At 43.1% G+C, this 15,122-nt stretch overlaps 1 protein-coding gene across 1 annotated transcript in view; it reads right to left on the reverse strand.

Annotated features, from left to right (window-relative positions):
• USH2A (usherin) overlaps positions 1–15,122 on the reverse strand; it is a 4,817,015-nt gene that overhangs the window by 1,612,814 nt on the left and 3,189,079 nt on the right. Inside the window, exons 42-43 of the mRNA XM_069608572.1 lie at positions 14,621–14,949; positions 10,829–10,951 (exon numbers count right to left, since the gene is read on the reverse strand). Of these exons, the coding sequence (XP_069464673.1) occupies positions 10,829–10,951; positions 14,621–14,949 (452 nt within the window). The remainder of the gene's footprint in view (positions 1–10,828; positions 10,952–14,620; positions 14,950–15,122) is intronic.

Raw genomic sequence — 15,122 nt, forward strand, 5'->3', positions numbered from 1 at the left:
TGCGCTGAAAACTATAGCCTATAATTTAATTGGGTAATCCTTGTTGTCCAGCTGACCCTGACTTCTATAAGGAAAAGGGGTTTCTTTGTTCTTAAATCAGCCCAACCTTTTTATCCAGCTTCCTCAGCAAATGCCTTTCAGTAAAGGGGGTCTGAAATCCAAAATTCCCCAAAGCATTCAAATTGTTCTGTCTGACTTCCCAACATAGACCAAAGCAAGGGGACGGAGGTCTGAAAAACCAAGTGATAAATCACCCTGTGTTTATTTTAAACCAAATGTTTGAGGTGAAATGATATTATTGATCAATGTAATTATTTTGTAAAGTGAGATTCACAGAAAGGGAAGAATTGTGCCTGTGTTCTTTTTAACTCACTTGTGTGATTCATTTATGCTGAGCGAAGTGATTATTTTGTGTCACGGATAAAGTGGCGTTTTTGATATTTTTGTGCTAATTTCTATTACTGTTAATTTACATAAATACCAATATATTTCCCATACACTTGCCTGGTTCTTGGCTCATTGTTAGCTCAGGGGAGAGGGATCCAAGGGGCATGATATGTGTCTGAGATAGGGCTAAAAAAAGAATCTGTTGAACAGTTTGTTGAAAAGCCACTTGAGTGGGGAGGGAAGGGACTCCATGTGTTGAGGGTGGCTTCTCAATAAACCGTTACAGCTACATTCGGTCACCTCCTGCTTCTGCACTTCTCATCTTTGGGACCACCAAGAGGAGGCACAAAGGTCGCCCACTGTATTGGGGCTTCCTGCGGGTAACCTGATAATCTTTCCTTCAGCTCATCAGGCATCTCTCCCAGGGCACTATTGTCCAATGGCCATCCCCACAACTGGGGACAGGAACCCTTCCTCCCCTGTGGGCCATAGAATATTGTCAAACCAAGGGAAAGCTATACTCAAAGTGTCACTGAATACCATACAAAGGAAAATAATCCAGAACAGGTCCTGAGAAAATAGAACTTTAGTCGTATTCAATAAGACAATAAATCTCTATTCTATCACACAGTTCATACTACAGACATAAAATGATCCATAAAAAAAACAATTATAGTACATACATTTGATCTGCAATGTCTACATTGACATTCCTACACACAACACATCAATTCATAGAGCCAGGATGGTACTTTTGTACAATCTTTAAAGTCCTGGACCATGACCATGGATCACTATATATTGCATTTTCAATGTAAATGCTCTACCTCACCCTTAGCATATTGGACATTTAACAAAATCATATGCTAAAGAGTGAGTGTTAGGCGGAAACCTGTGCAGTTCCCTCTGGGACCACTGCAAAAGATTTAGGACTACAGGCGTTTGGCGGTGAACCCACTTGGTAGCAGTCTGTACCACACAGATTCACTTGGTAGCTGTGGCTGAGCAGTCAGACTTCCCTCAAGAAGAGTTGAGCAGTATGTGGAGTATACAAAATAGGGCAATTCTTCACAGCAAGACAAGCAAACACTCAACGAGGCTTAGTGTAAAGATATTAAGGTATTTATTTATAACAGAACATCTATGAAAAACACTATTGCAATATCGCGGCAAACAAATCAAACACAATTACTCTACGAAGTAGGAAACGATCAATCCCCCTAGCAATATGTCGACAACTCTAGGTTCTACCGGCACCACTTATTTTCAGACAGAGGTGTATACCTCAACCTAGATGACACTCGAACATTAGTTAGGACGGGGGAGAAAAAAATTGGCAGGTTACGAAATCAACACAGTTCGATCCTACGCGGATAAAATGCAAGGCAAAAAGGCAAGAATCACAATAGGTCATACAGTTCAGAGGCCAGGCCCACTCGGTGAGAGGCAAGGCGCGATGTCCCAAAAGTCTCTAGCGAAGATGTATTCAAGTCTTGTAGCAAATTGTTTCGGCAGGTTGAACCAGTTCAGAACAAAGAATGAGAAAAGCTTGGAGGCAACCCAACGGAACAGAGAGGATTAAGACACCTCACTCGAACCGATAGAAAGGGAAGCCAGGCGGACACGGTACCTTGTTGTGGAGGGCAGCTCCGGCGGTGGCAGTTGTTCCTGGTGGTGGATGCACGTCGGGTCTTTGCCAAGAGTAGAGATGATCTTGTCGTCGAAGAAAAGTGAAGTCTGGTGCACCACCAGGGAAGAGACCAGCCACCACGGAGTGCTCCGTCACAAGGCACAACCTTTGGTTGCGGATTCAGGGGTAGTGGCTATCCGGTTGCCGGGGTGCGCTGCACGGGCAATTCGACCTCTGCGTCCCGAGGCGAATAAAAAGCAAAGGGGACTGGTTGTTCCATCCAGTCAGGGGACGAGACTCTCCGGCAGGGAGATCTCATCTGTCGTCGGGAAGTGGTGAGTCGGTTCCGCAGGGCTCCACCGGAGGTGTCGTCGTGCAGGTCGGCTCAGCGTTACCCTCGTTGGATTCTTAGGTCCTGTGGCGACTTCTCAAGATCCAGTCCCAAAAGCCCTGCTTTTATGCAGAAAACCCCCATTCATTCAGCCTAGCTGTCAATCAACACATGCTAAGTGGTGAGCGGAAAGGCTCACTACCTGGACCAATCACTCCAGAGTGCGACCGGAGTTGGCAAGGCAACTCGGTCCAGGGTGCCTAAACCCCCTCCCACACCCCTGTGGTAACCCAGACAGAATGGCACCACTTTGGAGGGTCTCTGTACAGAGGCCCGCCAAAAGTGGAACAAAGGGCTCAACCTTTGGTTTAGGAGTCACAGAGACGAACACAGACGCCATTTTACAAACCGAGTTCTGGCAGAAAATACCATCCGCTAAACTTATTTAAGATAAGTAGACCGGGGATACGTTAGAGATTAACGAGAAAAAGTATTAATCTCCAACAACGGGACGAATCCCATATGGTTATGTCCGGGGTCGAACATAACAAGTAGTTTCCACTGCCACCAGCCAAAACTCGACGAGGGGGGACGGGACAGTGCCCCCTCGAGTAACAGGTCCAGGAGTAATCGAATTACCCCTACTAGTACGTCCACAATAAGATGGTTTGTACTAGTCCTGTTAGTAAATTTAGGTCTAGTAAAGCCAATGGTGACTTTACATGCCCGGGGAGACAGTAGTCAGTCCCCGGGTACGGAGTCTATGGTGGAGGTCCGCTAGGACGCCCCTGTGCTACGGCACAGAGGGTGCGGTGTAACACACATAGAAAAACATATGAGACCCTATGGAGTAAAAGACCCCATAGCCCATAGAACACATTGACATTCAAAGGAATTACACACATTCATGTCCAAGAGTGGGAGAAAAAGAGTCTCACTCTTGGCAGAATGGAAAAAACAAACTCCCGAAATCCAGCAAAGCTGCTGGGGGACTCACGAGGTTAGGAAATTCAGCCTAAACAGAGAATTCTCCCTAACAGTGAGGTAGATCATTTACATTGGAAATGCAATATTTAGTGATCCATGAATCTTGTCCTGCCCTGTACTGCTGGCCATCTCTGAATGTTGGTGCATTGCGTGACCGCTAAAATAATAAACTAATGTTCTTTTTCGTTTTTTATTGAGGCTTCTTGGCTGAGGCCAGCAGCATGTGGCTCTTTGTTTCTGGAGTGGCTGGTTTTCTGGTAACTATAGTCAGTAATATAGTTCAGTGGGTAGAGCGCTCGCTGCTGCAATGTGTGTGTGATCTGCAGGTTGCAGGTTCGACTCACGGCAAGGTCAACTCAGCCTTTCTTCCTCTTGAGGTTGATAAATGAGTACCAACACAGGTTGGGTGATACTGTATGTATATTGGTTCTATATGAATCGCTTTAAGTGCTATATAATAACACATCATTATCGTTTGGCCTTGGATGTCTACTTGCATTCACAGTAATTTGGTAATATGGGCCTATACGCACTGATATTAACGATACATATGGTGGATCCATTCTTGTGTGCAGTGTACATCACTTTACAGTGATACCGTAATCCTATTTTACATAGTGTACTTAGAAACCAATGCTATATGATGCTACTTCCTGTTTTGTCAAGGGGTGAAAGGTGTTCCATCTCTTCCCGTGATGTCACTTCTTGGTGGGGTCAGATGACATCACTTCTTGTGGTCAGATGACATCACTTCTTGTGATGTCATCAGAGGTCACGGGTTGTGTGATATCACTTCCGCTACCCCTGGCATTTTGGTGAAATGACATCCCTGCAGCCTTGGGCCTCTGTCTAAAAGACTGTTTCTAAAATCAAGCCTGGCATGCAGTATTTTTTGTATTGAGGCACAAACAAACAGAAACTTTTTTTCCAAAGCCAGGATATCGCTTCAGGAAGCTCAGGTTTACTGAAATGCCCAATATTTACGTGATTTTGAATTTGCACCAATAACTTCACCATAGCTCATTGACCCACAAAATTCCATCTTTCCCACACTTTTCATCTGTCTTTTCTAATGCACCACTTACCCATCATGTGTCAGTTATGAGATCCTTCACCCCACTTCTTTCCTGTACCTTCACACTGTACACAATCTAGTACATAAGCAGGATCATCTGCAGACCATATACCGCTGAAACTTTCAAGTACATTTGCCAATAAAGAGTGTTAGCAGATCAACCCCAACACCCAATGGCTTCTCTGAACCTCTGTCCTTCCAGACATTACTAATATTCTCCTTCCCCAAATCTTTGCTGAAGAAAATAGGTCTTGAAATGGTTGCCACCAACAACTGGACATTCCAAGCACTGGTTCCTAACAATGATCGATCACCTTGGATGTGGTTTGCATCTGTGAAATTCAGCATTCACTCCACTGTTGAATTTTAGAGATGCAAACCACATCCAAGGTGATCCCCAGGCAAGATTCTACCAACACCTTAGTTCTGAATCCAAACTCATTGCTACTTGGGCTTACCTGACAAACTGTCAGGACATTTATGCTGCATTATCCCAGCAAACAGTGTATGATATGATATGACATTTATAAAGTGCTTGTACACATGTGTTTCTTGGCACAAAATATGTAACCATAAGAATATGACAGACATGGGCTCAAAGCCAAGTTCTGGCATGATCTCCTATTTACTCTCTCAACAATCCCAAGTCATTTCTCATCATACTTTTCTCTGCACTAATGATCGATCACACATGGTTTTCTTTAGAGATGTATCATCTCTCTTATCTTGTTTTCAACCTCTACCTACTATTTCTTCCTCACCTATTTCAACACATTGGGCATACACGTTACAACAACTCTGATGACACATACATCATCCTCACACTCTACAAGCCATTGATTATGACCTTTGTTATAACCAATAAGTGACAAGCAAGACTCTGGAAGGACAATGCCCAGTTAGAAGTGTAATGCAAGCCTTGTTTATTATCTGGGGTTCCAGTTGAAAGTGGAAAACTTAAGGACATATATTAAAACTGTGGGGTATTTCAATGCCTAAGGGAGGCCCCCCTACCACGAATCTGCATTTGGCAGTTACCAAGAAACCATGGTGGTGCTGTGTTCGCTGAGCACCTTTTCCCTGGCATCACAAAACTGCATTTAGCAGCTACAGAAATAATGGCTGCACTTTGTCAAAAAAAGCTGAGCCCTTCATGGAAACCTACTCTGGCACTTGTGAGGCAGGCATGTTCAACACTGCCAACAAAAACGGGTCTGTATGGCCCCATTCCCCCTGAATGACCAAGTTATGTGCTGCTTTGAAACATGACATGCATTCCGAATGACTTCTCTATGGTGACTTTTTCGTTTTAAAACAGCACAAAATGTGATTTATGCAACCCTGCCCTGCCTGTGTCTTGCATCTGAATGCCATGAAATCAGATAAACCCTGTAGAACAGCATTGTTTTCATTTGATCATGTCTGTGAAAAGCAGAAGTTACGTTTCCGTTCGTACGGCTAGCATTTTGCTTTGAAAACAAAATAACACATGCAAAATTTCTCAAAGAAGCTTTCTTTCTCCTTTGCTATGTGTCAGTTTCACAGAACTCATTTGCCAGGAATATTCCTGTATAGCAGAAATTGACCAGATCTATGAAAAGTGTGTTCGAAAGTAAATGCCCAAAGAAAATGTACGCTGCAGCACTGCATGGGGAATCTCAACATGAACTGAAATAAACGCACGGGTGAAATCTGCTTTTGTAAAATAAGAAAACTGCTCCTTGAAAGTTAAGAGGACAATAATACTGTAGCTCGCACAGGAACACCATTGTACATTATGGGGAGAAAAGCTGCAAAAATGTGTACATTGTGCTATGTTGTATTTTTCCCCCCAAAGACAGATCCTACTAGATAGGCCCAGGAATTGCTGTCAAACCAGTCTTGCAAGAAAGGCATTTTCTCCACAAACTCTGAAAGGGCCAAGGAGGGGATTTCACAATCTCGTCAGACTGCATGGCATTCTGCAGCCAAAGGACAATGGGAAGCCTTGTCACTTTGGTTGGAATTCCTGTTGACACCTCTCCTCAGTTGCAACTGCCTAGGATCAAAGACGTAGTCATGACTATCTCTGTGCCAGTGGGCCAGAGAGAGACATTTGGCTTGGGGGGTTGGAAGGACTGCCCATCTTTGGGGACAAAGCCGGCCCACCTGGGTCAAAAGACCTTTCTAATTAAGACTTTTATTTCTGTAAACTGAAAATGCAGTAATGTGAAATTTTAACAGCTCGAATGTAAGTTTTGCGCCTGTAAAACAAGACGATGTGGACCTCTCCATCATGTGGGGGGATGCAAATGCCAGAAAAGTGACATTTCTGGGGAAATAGTACATGAGATAGTTATGAAAGTTAGATGGAAATATGTCCCTCCTTGATATGCTTCAGTGTACATATTTGCAGATTTTTGGGGGAAACAGTTCCCGCCAAAAATTGCAAAAGATTACCAGAAAGACTAAACAACATCGTACAAACTTGGGAGTTAGAATGGCAGGTCCTGTGTAAAATATGGAATCTGCCTATGTGATTTTCAAAAGCATAACAATTGTAAAAAGGTGCATTTTTGTGTCATAACTGATTCTGACAAAAGTAACTGTGGGATGGCCATATACACCATAAAACACACACCATAAAACTGATGCCATGTCCCTGAGTCCAACCGGCTGACGGCGAGGTGGTGACATCCACAACTGACCTATCCAATTTTGCGCGGTATCTCCAGCTCGAGTCTGGCCCCATAGTAAAATACTCTGATGTCATGCTCCTTATATAAGGGGGAGGCATAGGGAGCCCTGGACCCTTCTGACTTTTCCAGCTCCAGCGCATCCAGAGGTCCAGACATACCACATTCACCTGGCAAGATTCCAGATTCCACTGCTAGGCCAGGGGTGGCTTATCCTGATCATTGCATTACCTCCTGAAACTGCAGAACCACCATCCAGAACTAAACCCCTACTAAAACCAAATAATTCAGAGAGAAAGGGGGAAAAGCTGTGGAACCCTTTTTTGGGGTTATCCAGTGACCAGACCGGCTTTTGTCCTGCTACATGTTTTTCCCAGCTGATGCACCTCGCTGTATACAGTGACCAGAGTAGGCCAAGCTGTCCCACTCCAGGAAAGCCACCGCTGCACAGTGATCAGATCCTTGTCCCGCTTTCTAGATCCCCGGTAGGCTGCCCAAAATACCAAATTCAAGTGCTTCTTGGAAGTATTACCCTTCCCCAATATCAAAACGCAGCATATCCCATTCTGTTACCTTGCCATTTGTTCAACCCTATCAGAAATCCCATAAGTATCCAAGTAACTTCTTAGAATTGTCAGAATATTCTGTTTATCCTGTCCTTTAATCTCCATGTGTTAGCGCCTTAGTACTATTTGGAATAAATTAATTAATTCCCACATAAAGAGACACATGGCGTGAGGGGGGTTAAAAGTGCAGCTTAACCCTTTTCACAGGCAGCATTTCTCTTTTTGATAATCTAGTCATGAAAATATAGTTTGAGTAGAACTGGTCATTTTCCTTTTGAAATCGATTTTCCCTGTGTATTGCTTTTATTATAAAATCCGATTTCCTCTCCCTCTCAAGAATCCTATCCTGTCACCCATCACAAGTCACTCTTTCACTGTAGTCTCATCCCTGTTATGAGCCTTTGTATTTTAGCATAAAAGCCGATTTCGGATTATGTCTGTTTAGCTCATTTTCCAAGCTGTTTTGTCATTTTAAACCCGTGAAACAAAGCAATTGCTTATTTTGCCATGTGTGATTCTTGCTGCACTATCTTTTCTTCCAAACTCGACATTGTATGCCTGTGCTCAGTACATTGCATTATAGTTTGCGAGTTGTCTTGCCTTTCTGATCCAGCCACACACATTTGTGCATTCTTCATTCAACCGCACATGTAAAATGACCGTTCAGTAATTCTGAGTGCCCTTTGCTATTTTCAAGGGAACTCAATCCAATTTTCATCTCCTATTCAGTGGGGGTAAGTCGGATTTTCAATCCGATGTTTGTATCGTATTACTGGCTCCTTTCTACACCTCTCCATCCACGCAAATTTTGGTTAATAGGGGCTTGACGGAGTGTTGCAGGAGAACACTTAACTGTGGTGCAATCAGAAAATCATACCCAAAAAGTAATCTTTTTGTCATTCATTGTGCATTGTGTACCTTATGCTAGAATGTCTTTCTATCCTTTCTTTGTGTAATTATCACCATACTGGTGATTGCTGTCCTATATTGATGTGTTTGATTTTTATTCAGAATTAAAATATATAAATATTTCCTTTTACACATCAGCCTGGTTTATGGTAGATTGTGACACAGGGTGTACGTAATGGGTGGTGTGAGACGGGTTGGCTGCCTTCTCAAAGAAATTGAACCTGCATGTCATAAAAATAAAAGCTTTTTAATTGTGTGCTGCATCCCAGGCCTCTAGAAAGAGTCCTGGTCTGGAGTGTGCCGCATCTTTTTATATCCTTTACAAAACCCACCGGCGCCCACCAGCCAGGTTCACCACCTGCCACTTGTTGAAAATCAGCACACCACGTCCACACATTCTACTTCTGACATCATACACACATGGCACCACTTGCTTCCAGTCACAGTCGTACCACCACACTCTTCTATTAGTCTTTGACACTACCTTCTCAATGTGGACCGATGAATGACCCTCAACAACCAGAATCTAAACAGAGTGAAAAAAAAAGTTTTGATCAGTGGCAACTGGCCAATCCTCAGCATCATCCATTGTGATTCACCAAAATCATCCTAACTAGTGAAAAATATAGATGTTATTCTAGACTCGGCCCGCTCTCTCTTAGTACTTAAAGCAACTCAGTGTTAAGGTCTTTATTTGTATCTCCTATGTGTTCTGCAATGCGAAATTACCTTCTGGGATAATAACAAAGAGTCAAGTCCATCATGGCCCTAACAGTATCTCACCTCAACTATGCCAATGGCCTATATGAAAGAAGTATGGGATATCTTCTCTCGGAAATCTGAGGCCAGACTCTTGCTTAATGTGCCCGCTTAGGACGACATCTAACCTGCATTGAAAGAGATCTACAGTCTACAAGTAGCCCACCACTTCCCCGTCAAAGCCTTATGAATTGCTTATCAGCAATTGCAGGACAAAGACCTCCCTTTTCACAAAGCAAATGTCACAGCTACTAGGAAGCAGCCCCCGCTCCACAGCCCAAATACAGATGGAAACCCTATGATTCCCAAAGTCCTGCTTTGGGGTGGTGCATTCCTAGTACTGAGTCGACTGCTAAGCCCTGGAATTCACTCACCTTCCAGATTTGCCAGATAATGGACCACCTCACTGTCAGGATAGCATGTAAAAACTGGCTAGTTCCTCCGTATGGGACCTAAACACGAATGTGTTTACTAAACTTCCTAGGGCTTGAAGACATTTAACCAATCAGTTGTGAACCCAGCAAACCACGAAACATAGTCTGCTGAGCAATGGACTCATTAGCTCTACTCCCCAATATTAGCATGATCATGTGCCAAACAAACTGCAGCATCACAATTACGATTATACAGGATTCCTGCCAGCACCACCAGCACAGGTGCACCACACCTTGCCCCAATGGCTAGACCTGCAGAAGACACCCAGCTGGACTGATGCTGCTCATGTTTATCATGTGTCTGACATGCAGATCGACAGTCATGCATGAGGCACAGCTTCAAGAACACAGGGCTGCATTTGGGGCCCCACTCTGGCCTTCATCCCTAATACTCAACATAATCGACATAGGTCACATTCCAAGCATGCGCATTCCATTAAAGCAGCTAACTTTCGGACAAGCCAACAGTACTAAAAGGACTCAACTTTCAGTAGAAGATGAGTGATATACACATACCTATTAAGATAACATACCATGAATGTGCTCACACACACACACAACTGTTGGGGGGAAATCCCAACCAGCATACAGTGCAATATGTAAATATCAGACAGCCCTCCTAACTACACAGGGGAGCAGCGTAAAGTGACAAGACCCAAAATCAGGACAAAGTACAAACTCTGTAGGGGAATTCACAAACAGCAGATAACACTATCAGTGAACCTAACACCTGTCTCAGCGTAGAGCCCAAATCAATGGCAGAAGTTGTACTTCATAAATTCTGCAGAACTTGAAAATATGTCTATAATAACCACTGACTGTATTGGAACTTTGGTACTCTAATTTTCTTTTCTCACAATGTGAAGACTGTAAAACGTATGGCTTCAACAGAACAAAAGCATGTTTTACTGAAAACAAACCTCGCAGTCAGTTGATTCCCTGGAAGAACATATACAATTATACAAGTATTCCCTGTAATCTGTATACAATGTGCAATAGTAAACCCCCTGAACCATGAAACATGCACTCCACAAAATGGCGGCATTTGTTTTTCACATTGGATTTGTAATCTTACCTGCTAAGACCCTTATCTTCATAAAACCACCGAGTTCCTGAGTAAATATTGTACCACAGATTTAGGTCTTCTGGGGGATTGGACGCAAGTGGTTGCCGGATTGTACGTCTCAGGAGTTCATATCTAACACAAAAGACAAGCAGAACACTGGGATTATCGCGACTAATGGCATTACACAAAAACCTGCTTCTAAACGCTGTTTTGTTTTTTCAGCTGCAAAGTTTCTCGGATTAAAGTAACAACGTGCTTCTATGATTAAGGGCTCCACGCTTTCAGGAAACGTGAAAAGAAACATGCTTTATGGTGGCACACGCCTGTCATTAAAGAGAACCATACAGGCATGTTTACACATATAAGGTGCATTGGCCTGCAAAGGAACATTCGTATGCTGATTATATTTATTTGACTCTGATATGTAAAGTCTTGCGGGGGGCCTCGTGTGTCATCTGCGCGAGAAAATAACTTTACACGGAGTGCAGATCAAACGTAATCACTCCAAGACATAACACACACATGTAATGAAGTGCGAATAATTCAAAATAACATGTTGTATGGGCCATAGCTAACGCGCCATCTATTCCTCACATACTATTTTATTCCATGTTATAATAATGACCTGTTACTCAAATTGGGGCATCACGGACAGACGTTGAAACGGCACCACCATTTCCTAGATGACCGCATAGTGTTCTTTTTGAAATGGTGGCATTCGTGATGGCCCCAGTCTGTTCGCCATGTCTCTGTGAGACATGGCCTCCATGTCTGTTCGTGATGGCCCCAGTGGAGTAACACGACTTCAAGCCTGCCACTCCTAACGGTCACTAACTGTTTACATCCCTGTCTGCCCACGCGGATGTTGGCGTCTACCCCACAAGTGGACAGCCACTCTCCTTTCAAACACTAGCCCTCTGTGTGACAGGAAGCAGCGCGCGCGGATACACGCACCTTGCATTCTGCAGTGGCAGTCTTCTGTGATTCGGAAACATAGGTATTTCCTGTCGTAGGTCTACAGTCCACAAGTTTCTAGTTCGGCTGAATGCCTTGCTTCCTATCACCAGCATTTGACCTAGATTTGCACATCAATAAGTTGCAAAGGTGTAGGTAACCTGTCCTGAAACTAATATCCGACCAATCATTTAAACATGCGTCATCAATTCTAGAAAAGGAAGAGGCCCTAAACCATAGAGGGAAGAGTCATGGCTGCAGGACCTGACCAAACGTATGACCTGAGTTTATCAGACAATGCAGGAAATACACAAAATGTGACAGTATATTAAATTAGATTTCCATTTGTTATATTAGCATAACAAGGATGTCTTTATAAGATCAGCAATTTGATTGTAAACTTGATTAAACTGCAACAATCTTGGCGTAAACATGCATTAGTTGTAATGGAAAAAGAGAGGTTTCACTGTAAGAAAGTGAAAGCAATGTTCTCTATTTAAACTTTCATTTTGATGTGTTAAATTGAATGTTGACTGTCACGTTGCGAGTGCAATGAAACAAGATTCTCCCAGGCAGAGGGTCTCTTGATGAAACAAATCTTGTGTAAAAACTGCATTACTGTTTCTTGAAGGCAAAACATCAATGTGGGTGATTGTTCCTTTCTGCTTCTCAATTTAAAAAAAAGTTTGTATGCGGGGAATGTCAGAAGGTACTGCATTGTGAGCATTCTGATTGGCTGTGAGCTGCTTTGTCCTGATTACTGCAAGCAAACAATTAGAAATGAAGGAATACAAATTTACTCACCAGCGAATGCAAAACCAAACAAGCGTTTGCAATGCCAACCGTTTTGGCTTTTGTGTAGACACGGGAAAGGCATTTGCCAGGCACTATCGTAATAATACTAAATGGCCATCAATGGTAAAAGCTGCACAATGGTGCAATTACCTCGGAATATAATAGCAGTGTCTGGCAAATGCTTATCCGATACCTATACACAAGTAAAAACTGTGGGCTTTGCTAGTGCTTGTTTTTAACAGGACTTCAGTGTAGGACACACATACTGCTTATTAATCAAGTGACTGAAGGCCGACCTGGATAAGACATTTTATATAACACCAGTGGCACGTTCACAACTCCAATTAAATCATTAAGGCACAGAAGACTGCTTTTAAGAACCAGTGGTATGCACTCTGGGCTCAATCTTTCACTTTAAGGTTTGTCTAAGCTGGATCAAAGAGATCCCAGGAGGGTGTGCTTTGAACTGGGAAGGGCAGGAAATGGGTGGGAGTGGCCATACGTTTTAGAATTGCCATGGGAAGTCAATGGGTGGGTACATAATCAAACAACACCTACATGCATTGTGTTCCTCCTCATATGCCATCTTCCCTGTAGGTGTCCTCCAATGTAATTATTTTGCTTAAAGGTAGCCGCCGAGTCAAAACAAAAAAGTCACAGCCAATACTGCATGTGTGCTTCTTGCTGTGAATAAAAAATATACAAAGTTTTCTGGGTGCGTTTTATTTGGCAGCTCGTTCCCACCATCATATCAGAGCAAATATGCATAGCAACAATTTCTAGACAGGGCATAATAGCAATATCGCCTGCTGCCTGGCAGAGGCGTTGCTGGGTGCGCGGGGGGTTGGGGCTGAAGCGGCTATAGCCCCGGGTCTTTTGGTTGTAGCCCCAGATAGAAGCTCAGGGTATACAACCATAAATCTAGCTAGCCCCAAGTCCCAACAGTCCCGACATTAGCCTGGCCCCGGATCTTTTCCAGACCTACCGACACCCCTGCTGCCTGGGAATATACTGGATATTACACTTACACTCTCTGAAGGATAAATGACATATATTTGCCTGCAAAACACTATCATGTTATTAGAGCAATCTGCTGATTGAGACAAACACGATTGTATAAAACCATAGAGAAACAGAGGTAAGACATTGGAATATTTGGGCAGGCTGTATTTATGAACAATTAGCCCTTTAGACAGGTGCCTTATCTTATCAGGTTGCTTTGACCACGGGCTGTATCTGATGGCACAAGCCCACGTTCAACGCAAACTCTAAGCCGCTGCACCTGTCACCCCCTTTTATCTGTTTTGGCTATTAAGGGGTGCTAAAGTGTAACCTTTAAGCCAACACTATTGCATTGGAGAACATCTACGACGGAATTGGGATTTGGGGAGGGGCACAATTCTTGCAGCTGCTGTTTAGTAATTTACCCACTGATTGACTGTCAATAGCCATGCCAGTCCCTATAGTTATTTCCACGCAGTTCCTGCCCCCTCGGACACAAACCCCATGCTCCTGGTAGCACTTTGAACAAGCTTTTTCAAGCAGTAACACCAAAGGTTGTGCTTGAAGTTTTTTACAGTACTATTCCAAATCAGTCTTCTAAGGGTTAGTGCTTAAAGATTTAAATGTACTACTGGTGCAATAAAACAAAATAAACAAACGGCCTTCACCAAGTGTGCCTTCAGCCACCTGATTAATCAGCAATGTGTCTGTCCTTAACCAATACAGTGTTAAAAACTGGCACAGGCAAAGCCAAGCGTTTTGGCTTCTTTATTGTTATTAGAGTGATGTACATTTACCAGGAACTACTATTATATGCCCAGGTGCTTGCATTTGTTTGCAGCTGCTAGAATTAATGGCCAGTCAGTACCTTTACGGCCTAAACTATTGGCATTGGTAATGTTTTTTTTTTTTCTTTTCAGCTTCTGCTGGCCTTCAATACTCTTTTTACAATATGTATTATGCAAGTGCAATTAAAAGTATAAATTACTAGCACGACCAGGATTGGAAGAAAAAACAAAAACAGGGAAATTGTTTTTTAAATTGCATTACCTCACATGTGGGCCATTGGGTCTTAACGGTGGTTGCCAGGATACTGCAATAAACGCCTCGCTGATTGGAGTGAGTGCCAATGCCATAATGCCCTGGGGAACTGTTGGATCGGTTGTCACCAGAGTAGGCAAACTTTCTGTACATCCTCCATTGTAGCCACCTCCACTGGAACAAGCCACAATGGTTATGGAATAGTTTGTGTAAGGGAATAAATTCGCCACCTTATGGCTCAACGATGAGCTATTGATGAGGGTAATTCTGGGCTCAGGCATCCGGATCTCGTAGCTCCTTATTTCTCCGTTCGGTATGAGAGGTGCTTTCCAGCTGACCTGTAAGTAAATTGGAGTCAATGTCAGGGACCCACCAGCTCACAAAAGACGTTTTTAGAAAAACATAACACATCGATTAGCCAAATAAAGCTGCGGTTCTACATACAGAAAAGCTATAAGCATGAATGATGCAATTGTATAATTCTGTGATCGAGCTTGGAATTACATTTATT

The sequence above is a fragment of the Ambystoma mexicanum genome, chromosome 4q (assembly GCF_040938575.1).
Source record: "Ambystoma mexicanum isolate Mex_15411 chromosome 4q, UKY_AmexF1_1, whole genome shotgun sequence".
Taxonomy (NCBI): domain Eukaryota; kingdom Metazoa; phylum Chordata; class Amphibia; order Caudata; family Ambystomatidae; genus Ambystoma; species Ambystoma mexicanum.